Here is a 9,224-nt window from a genome sequence, read left to right as displayed (position 1 = left end):
GGCTACCTTGCCACACGTGCCCTTGTTTTCTATTAAGTAACATGGACTCGTCATGGGCTTGTTTGATCTATTGATAAGCATACTCATTCACAGGGACATGTCCGCCCCACATTTTGAAATTGCATTTTTATCATTGTAATGTCATACAAAATGGGGCACCGTGAACTTTAGGACCATGCGGACGCCTCGGGACGTCGGGTAGGCTGTTTGGAGTGTTTATCCAACTGGATACAAAAAATAATTATGTTCCCACCACTTCTTAAACTAAAGTTGCACCCCTGCTCATTACAACTTGTAAACTGTATACGTTGTTCATTAATAAAGAGAGCAAAACAGTGTACAAAACATTAGGAACACCTGCTCTTTCCATGAAATAGACCGCTCAAACTTAACTCTGGACCTCGAAGCCAGCTCCTCTTCATTTTTTCATTGTTCCCCTCTAATCAGGGATTGATTTAGACCTGGGACAACAGGTGTGTGCAATTCATTCTCAGGTAGAACAGAAAACCAGCAGGCTCCGGCCCTCGTAGGGTAAGAGTTGAGTATCCCTGAAATAGACTGACCAGGTGAATCCTATGATCCCTTATTGATGTCACTTGTTAAATCCCCTTTAATCAGTGACAATGAAGTGGAGGAGACAGGTTAAATAAGGAGTTTTAATCCTTGAGATATGGTTTGTGTGTGCCGTTCAGAGGATGAATGGGCAAGACAAAACATTTAAGTGCCTTTGAATGGGGCATGGTTGTAGGTGGCAGTCAGTTTGAGTGTGTAAAGAACTGCAACGCTTCTGGATCTTCCACACTCAACAGTTTCCCGTGTGTATCAGGAATGGTCCACCACCCAAAGGACATCCAGCCAATTTGAAACAACTGAAGCATTGACATCAACATGGGCCAGCATCCCTGTGGAACGCTTTCAACACCCTTTTTTTTGTCCATGCCCCAACGAATTGAGGCTGTGCTGAGGTCAAATGGGGGTGCAACTCACCCTGCCTATGCTTTTTTTAAATTCAGGTTTATTTTGTGTTTGAGTGATACAAAATGTTATGAAATGTTACATTATTGTGAAGAATGTCATTTGAGAGGAATGGCAACAATTAATTTAAATAACCCTGTTAATTATTAATTCATCAGCCAAAAAAGTGAAATGGATGATAAAAAGCTGACCCATACATCTACATTGGCTACTGTGAAAGCCAACCACCAATAATTACACTTTTTCACAGTTTCATAGGTAGTAAAATGTTATCTTTGATATTCTTTAAAACATTACATTAAAACAATCTTCCAACACCTAAAATGTGACAAGTTCTTCCATATCTGTATGTTCTAGCTGTAATGGATGTTCAACAATTTCTTCATCTTCATGGTCATCTGAAAAAGAGATGGGTTACAGATTTGGGTTTGAGTTGCATATACAACATGAGGTCAATACAAAACAGAAACAGAATAGTTACAGTTCTATCAACTGTATATTACAGATACATGCAATGACAACATTACAATCACATTACTTGCCTTCATAATGTAATATAGAACAGGCCTACACCTTTTCAAAACAATTATATGCAGCTAGTACCCCAGTGGCAATCCCCCCTTCTACAAGCAGGGAGCAGCTAGATTCATGTCTTACTGGATGAGATTCGATGTATTTGTACAAGTGTAGTAGTGTTGTGTCCGTTAGTCAGAGATAGAGGTGGCAGTCTGGGTACTGCTTCAGGAAACACCTCTTCATCGGACTCTACCAGGCTCAACACATCTTCCCTGTCCTCCTCCATTCGCTCAAATCCATTACCTGTAATCAAATTTGGCTGTTAGTATTTAAATATATATTTGAGCAAGTCAGTAATTTTCCAAGTCAGTCGTCATCAAAGTATATCTTATCTTTAAGGTTAGGTTGATGGATCTTTTTCTTTCACCTTTCATGAAATGACACAATAATAAACAAGGACAGATAAGCTAACTTAAAAGCTCTTGTAACAAAAGGGACAATGCAATTCATGGGGAAAAAAGGTTTTACCCAGGCAAATTCGGTCACGGCTGGAATATACTGTTTTAGCGATAACAATCCCAGATCCTACGATCAAAATGGCTAGGAATATCCCAATGATTGCTCCAGTGTATTGAGATGAGGCTGAGAAAAAAAAAGAAAAAACTAGATTAGACAGGTTTTCGTCTCTCATTAGGCATGTTTACATGTCGCTAAAGGGACATGAATGTACAAGAATCTCTCACAAGGAGAGGCAACAGGTTCATCGACATTCCAAAGAAGGTGTTGCCTTGCTACCTTCCTGCACCTGCCTTTGTTAGGTTTTGTTCATAAGTATGGTCTTCTGTGTCTATACCTCTATTACAAATCAAATCAAATGTTACTAGTCACATGCACCGAATACAACAGGTGTAGTAGACCTTACAGTGAAATGCTTACTGACGAGCCCCTAACCAACAGTGCAGCTTAAACAAAATGTATGGATAAGAATAAGAGATAAAAGTAACAAGTAATTAAGGAGCAGCAGTAAAATAAAATATATATATATATATATATATACAGGGGGGTGCCGGCACAGATTCAATGTGCGGGGGGCACCGGTTAGTTGAGGTAGTATGTACATCTGGGTAGAGTTATTAAAGTGACTATGCAAAGATGACAACAGAGAGTGGCAGTGTGGAGAGGGAAGTGGAGGGGGGGCGGGAGACAATGCAAATAGTCCAGTAGCCATTTGAATAGATATTCAGGAGTTTTATGGCTTGGGGGTAGAAGCTGTTTAGAATTAAATATAATTTATTCATAAAGCTTCTTACATCAGCTGATATCTCAAAGTGCTGTACAGAAACCCAGCCTAAAACCCCAAACAGCAAGCAATGCAGGTGTAGAAGCACAGTGGCTAGGAAAAACTCCCTTGAAAGGCCAGAGCCTAGGAAGAAACCTAGAGAGGAACCAGGCTATGAGGGGTGGCCAGTCCTCTTCTGGCTGTACCGGGTGGAGATTATAACAGAACATCGTCACGATGTTCAAATGTTCATAGATGACCAGCAGGGTCACATAATAACAATTACAGTGGTTGTCGAGGGTGCAACAGATCAGCACCTGAGGAGTAAATGTCAGTTGACTTTTCATAGCCGATCATTCAGAGTATCTCTACCACTCCTGCTGTCTCTAGAGAGTTGAAAACAGCAGGTCTGGGACAGGTAGCACGTCCGGTGAACAGGTCAGGGTTCCATAGCCTCAGGCAGAACGATTGAACAGTTGAAACTGTAGCAGCAGTTTCAAGCCTCCTGGACCTAGACTTGGTGATCCGGTACCGCTTGCAGTGCGGTAGCAGAGAACAGTCTATGACTAGGGTGGCTGGAGTCTTTGGTCAGAGGCCAAGCCGTTGCCATACCAGGCAGTGATGCACTAAGCATGTTCATAAATGGTTTTGTTCTGATAAAGATCCCCCACACCTGACCTTTATGATTATAAACAAACTATCACTAGGGCCATAATCAATCTCTAGATAAGTTTTCTATACAATTTCCCATAGTCCCACAATTTTCTTACAGGAAGGAAAATTAGGCGCATGCACACACACAGACGCACCGACACTCAACTCAGTCTTAACTCACTTTTAACTGTTAAATAGATCTCTAGCTCGCGGACCATCAGTGGGTTCTCGCTCCTGCAGAAGTAGAGGCCCTCGTCCTGCTTGGTGATGTTGACTATGGTGAGGGTGAAGGTGGGGCCCTGTCCTGACAGGACATACTTGGGGCTGGGTACCACGTCCTCCTGCTGTACCGTCCTCTGCCAGGTGGTGAGGGCTGGAGGCAGGGAGCTGGACTCTTTACAGGTTAATGTGATGTTGGTGCCTTCGAGAGCTGTGACCAGTGGTTCCCCTTCCGGATAGGGAGACTCTGGGAGATGAGAAGAATAATAATAAATAAATAATAATATATGCCATTTAGCAGACACTTTTATCCAAAGCGACTTACAGTCATGTGTGCATACATTCTACGTATGGGTGGTCCCGGGGATCGAACCCACTACCCTGGCGTTACAAGCGCCATGCTCTACCAACTGAGCTACAGAAGGACACGGTGTTAGACTGGGCCAGGGATATAATTACACATAATTACAATTGAGCCAGAAGCATACCACCCTGCATCCCACTGCTGGCTTGCTTCTGAAGTTAAGCAGGGTTGGTCCCTAGATGGGAGACCAGATGCTGCTGGAAGTAGTGTTTGAGGGCCAGTAAGGAGGCACTCTTTCATCTGGTCTAAAGAAAATATCCCAAGGGCAGTGATTGGGGACATTACCCTGTGTAGGGTGCTGCCTTTCAGATGGGATGTTAAACAGGTGTCCTGACTCTCTGTGGTCACTGAAGATCCCATGGCACTTATCGTAAGAGTAGGGGTGTTAATCCTGGTGTCCTGGCTTTATTACCAATCTGGCCCTCATACCTAATCATCCACAGTTTACAATTGGCTCATTCATCTCCTCTCCCCCTGTAACTATTCCCCAGGTTGTTGCTGTAAATGAGAATGTGTTCTCAGTCAACTTAACCGTTAAAATAACAGATAACATTTTTTTAACATTTATATTAGATATAAGGATGCACACACACACACTGGAGAGGTGTGGCTGAGTAAGAGATTCTTTGGCACTTTTTCATTGTTTGAGTAAACTTTCATGGTGCTAAGATAACGCTTCAAAATATCCCTCGGCACGCCTTTCTTGAATTGCAAAAACACACTTGCTGTGTGCCACTGAATGGTTTCATACCTGGCTAACATTCTGAGCTTTGTACAGTTGCAGAAACCATACAGTTGTTTATAAGCTGAAATAAATAAAAAAGAGTTGAACTGAACTGAAGTGAACTAAACATTGATACGTTTCAGGGCGTCTTTCTACAGTATTTGCAATACAGGAAAATAACCTCACACTCAACGTCAACAAAACTAAGGAGATGATTGTGGACTTCAGGAAACAGCAGAGGGAACACCCCCCTATCCACATCGATGGAACAGTAGTGGAGAGGGTAGCTAGTTTTAAGTTCCTCGGCATACACATCACAGACAAACTGAATTGGTCCACTCACACTGACAGCGTCATGAAGAAGGCGCAGCAGCGCCTATTCAACCTCAGGAGGCTGAAAAAATTTGGCTTGTCACCAAAAGCACTCACAAACTTCTACAGATGCACAATCGAGAGCATCCTAAATCACCGCCTGGTACGGCAACTGCTCCGCCCTCAACCGTAAGGCTCTCCAGAGGGTAGTGAGGACTGCACAACGCATCACCGGGGGCAAACTACCTGCCCTCCAGGACACCTACACCACCCGTTGTTACAGGAAGGCCATAAAGATCATCAAGGACATCAACCACCGAACCACTGCCTGTTCACCCCGCTATCATCCAGAAGGCGAGGTCAGTACAGGTGCATCAAAGCTGGGACCGAGAGACTGAAAAACAGCTTCTATCTCAAGGCCATCAGACTGTTAAATAGCCACCACTAACATTGAGTGGCTGCTGCCAACACACTGTCATTGACACTGACCCAACTCCAGCCATTTTAATAATGGGAATTGATGGAAATGATGTAAATATATCACTAGCCACTTTAAACAATGCTACCTTATATAATGTTACTTACCCTACATTATTCATCTCATATGCATATGTATATACTGTACTCTACAACATCGACTGCATCCTTATGTAACACATGTATCACTAGCCACTTTAACTATGCCACTTTGTTTACTTTGTCTACACACTCATCTCATATGTATATACTGTACTCGATACCATCTACTGTATGCTGTTCTGTACCATCACTCATTCATATATCCTTATGTACATGTTCCTTATCCCCTTACACTGTGTATAAGACAGTAGTTTTGGAATTGTTAGTTAGATTACTTGTTGGTTATCACTGCATTGTCGGAACTAGAAGCACAAGCATTTCGCTACACTCGCATTAACATCTGCTAACCATGTGTATGTGACAAATAAAATTTGATTTGATTTGATTTGATTTGATTTACAGAAACCATAAATCTGAAAAGTAAACAATCATAGCAGATGTTGACTAGTTTGCAAGGTGTCTCTTGTATGTCTTACTGAGCGTGAAGGAGCAGAACTTCTCGTCTTCAGTACTAATCATAGGATGATGCCCATCACACTTCAGCATCTGCCCCTCGAACAACAACGACCTGTTCAGATTTACCACTAGACGGTCTGTCACCTCCGACTCCATCAGCTGTCCAGCCACCTAAGAGGACCACAATGGAAATAAGTTGTTACACTTTTGTGTTACCATCAATGATTTCAAATGCATTGTATCCCATTAAATTTTGTTTTTAAATTGTCCACCAAAAAAAACCACACAAATAAACACCTGGTTCCCCTGGCTCAATGGTACTTGATGTTTCTCCCCCCAGAGTAATGTGGGAGAGGGGTAGCCTCCAAACCAGCTGCAGTTAAACTGGACAAGGGACGGGTCCTTCCCAATATTCCACTGACACTCCGGGTGCTTCTCTGGGGAATCTAGAGGAGAAATTGAAGCAGTTCATTTTACGGTGTAGAATTGATTTGGTATTTGAGTAATTACACAGTAATAACAAACCAGGTACCATTTAGATTTTTATGATAATAAGATGTATTATTTTGGTTAATCTAATCAATTAGGGCACCATTTGGTGGCCAGTGGCATCTGCAGATAAACAAAACAGTAATGACATTGAGATTTTATTTCATTTTATTATCACTAAACCCATGGCAATCACAGAAGACAGATCCCAGTATCAGAGACAAGTGAGTCTATTACCCTTATAGCCACCTACAGTATACAAGCAGCTCTTTGCTCCAGCCAACTTCCTTCTGGGAAACTGAGTTCTGGGCTCTACATATGTAGTTCCCCTGAGCTGTGGGTTGGATGTCCTCTATCCTGAAGTCCAGCCAGGACCCACTGCCCGCTGTCAGGGAGTCATTTCTTGATGCCACACCCTGAAAACCCCAGGACAGACGCTGGGAGGGATAGGACCAGCTGGAGCAGTTGAACAACACCGTGGAACCCCTGTGGGCGATGAGGGTTCCATTGGAAAGGGTTGTGGCTGGGTGGATGTCTGTGATGCCATTGCCAGGACCACCTGACAGAGGTCAACATAAGGTTGTTTAGTAGGCATACACATTCCACGTGAATACAATGTTCACATTATCCCCAATCAAGCATTGTTACAGTGTTTCATTATTGAGCAACATACACATGATAGCACAACATACACACGAGGCATTCTCTTTAGAGATCCTTCTCAGTCCTTATTGGTTAATATCAGACATTTCAACGCTCTTCAAGGTATAGTATTTAAGATCAACCGCAAATACCATCTTATCACGCTCATTCAAAATGGCTACAGGATACATGAACATACTACTACAGTAACGGTTATCCACAAAACTAGCCACTGCAGGAAATATTCCGGAAGAACCAGTTTCAAGGAATTTGGAGCCAGGAGCAATAGACCAAAATACTCGATTCTATACACTTGTCAGCAAAGGGTGAGGCTGAAATAGCCGAATCCACTCATTTGAATCTGTGTCTACATACTTTTGGCAATTTAATGTATATACAAGTCATTATACAAGAATGACACCAACACAAACACTGTTACATTAGGAAACATATACTTACTGACTATTTGCAATGTCAGACTTGATTGAGTGTTGTTGTCATGGGGTAAGGAATCACAAAGATATATCCCCTCATCTGATAAAGCTAGTCCATTGATGTACAAGCTTTGATTGTACATTATCGTCAGGTGCCCTTCACTTGAAGGTGTTAGAATTGTGGAATGATTTCGGACAATGATAACCTGTCCATTCTGCATCCATCGCGTGAAGGAGGGAGTCACGTTCATCGCAGTGTTCCAACACGGAAGTAGAATATTCGCCCCCAGAGTTTTAATTACAGTAGTTTTATCTGAGCGCCCATTTGCTGCAAATTTCATAAAAACAATAAGCAAGAGATGAGACGATGATCAAATAGTAGAAGTGAGCACCACATAGATCAAAACATTGACCTAATATAAACTAATTTCACTGTATCACTTAATAGGCTATGTCCACCTTTTAGGATACATAGTCTATTCATAAACATGTCACAAGTGGACACTCACCTGTCTGATCCATGAACAGAAGAAGAAAAATTGCAACTGAGAATGCCTTCATGATTATTCCTGCTGTATAGCCCGATTTCATGTTAAACAAAAGCTTGGTTGCCAATGTCAGCAGTTTACCTGACTACCTGTTGTACGTGCTATGACACAAGACAACTCGACACGTAGTTTACATGAGACTGCTTAGAGGAAATAATAGATACATAGGTCATAATGTAACATGTCTCTTTTCCATGGAACCGCCACATGCTACATAGTTTAACCTATTTGACTACCTGGCTGTTTACTCCGGGAGAGGCATTATGGACACGCCTCGTGCCCAAATGGATGACGCATGTCGAGTGTGGAGACAAAACGGTTCAGTCAGTTGTCCGGATAAGCCCTACCCAGTTGCAATATGTAACCTTTTGTGCGACCAGACCAAATTCACATAGACAGAGTAATAGATATGTCATTCTCAATGACAACAAGTCTAACAATGTGTTCTACGCGCTCTATTTCTATGCTTCCCGAACTTTTGTTTCGTTTTTGCATCTTTTACTTTCGGCTTTGTACACCAACTTCAAACTGCTGAAAATAATATATTTTAGGTTATGGAAAATATATTTCTCACCGGTTAAGATGGTAAAATGAATATCTACACAATGACTGCTTGTTTTGTCACAAACTGAAATTATTCGAACTATTAGAATTTTAGCATCCAGAAATTCATGGCGGCGCGATTGCCGCATAGTGCTTGTTATCTGGCTAAACCTAGTTATCTAGCACTTATTAAAACGTGTAAAGTGATTATGTCGAAGGGCGAGGGCGTAATAACAATAAGTATTGGTCACCATCTGGATTTGATCACCATCTCCAATTTGTTCCATCTCACTTGATTTTATTTCAAGTAGGATAGCAGCCTACACAGATGGTAGTAGGCATAACTATCTGGATTTCACCATAAGAGTCAATACTGCTCCAGAGAGTATACGCTGCAAGCCGACAACACAGGACACCTTATTCGCGTGCCGCATTAGGGAAGTATCTAGTGTAACCAATATCAGGCCAGGGTGACAGCTAAAGCACATGT

General features: G+C 42.0%; 1 protein-coding gene across 1 annotated transcript; it reads right to left on the bottom strand.

Moving 5' to 3' along the window:
* Positions 1 to 642: 642 nt before the first annotated feature.
* LOC124033210 (V-set and immunoglobulin domain-containing protein 10-like) lies at positions 643 to 8,508 on the bottom strand. The gene is made up of 9 exons (XM_046345174.1): positions 8,153 to 8,508; positions 7,669 to 7,971; positions 6,821 to 7,126; positions 6,376 to 6,524; positions 6,099 to 6,249; positions 3,606 to 3,890; positions 2,020 to 2,133; positions 1,633 to 1,794; positions 643 to 1,373 (listed from the first exon to the last, which is right to left on the bottom strand). The coding sequence occupies exons 1-9, from the start codon at positions 8,232 to 8,234 to the stop codon at positions 1,294 to 1,296; spliced, it is 1,632 nt and encodes a 543-aa protein (XP_046201130.1). The 5' UTR covers positions 8,235 to 8,508; the 3' UTR covers positions 643 to 1,293.
* Positions 8,509 to 9,224: the final 716 nt, after the last annotated feature.

This window comes from Oncorhynchus gorbuscha, linkage group LG04, assembly GCF_021184085.1.
Source record: "Oncorhynchus gorbuscha isolate QuinsamMale2020 ecotype Even-year linkage group LG04, OgorEven_v1.0, whole genome shotgun sequence".
NCBI classification, from domain to species: Eukaryota; Metazoa; Chordata; class Actinopteri; order Salmoniformes; family Salmonidae; genus Oncorhynchus; species Oncorhynchus gorbuscha.
Note: the sequence above shows the minus strand (reverse complement) of the source record. Positions and strands in the feature narration are given on the sequence as shown.

Coding starts and splice junctions, on each gene's coding strand:
- LOC124033210 (XM_046345174.1), bottom strand. CDS start 8,234: ATGAAATCGGGCTATACAGCAGGAATAATCATGAAGGCATTCTCAGTT. Junction 7,127..7,668: donor TCTGACATTGCAAATAGTCA/GTAAGTATATGT, acceptor GACCTCTGTCAG/GTGGTCCTGGCAATGGCATC. Junction 1,374..1,632: donor AATACATCGAATCTCATCCA/GTAAGACATGAA, acceptor TCTCTTTTTCAG/ATGACCATGAAGATGAAGAA.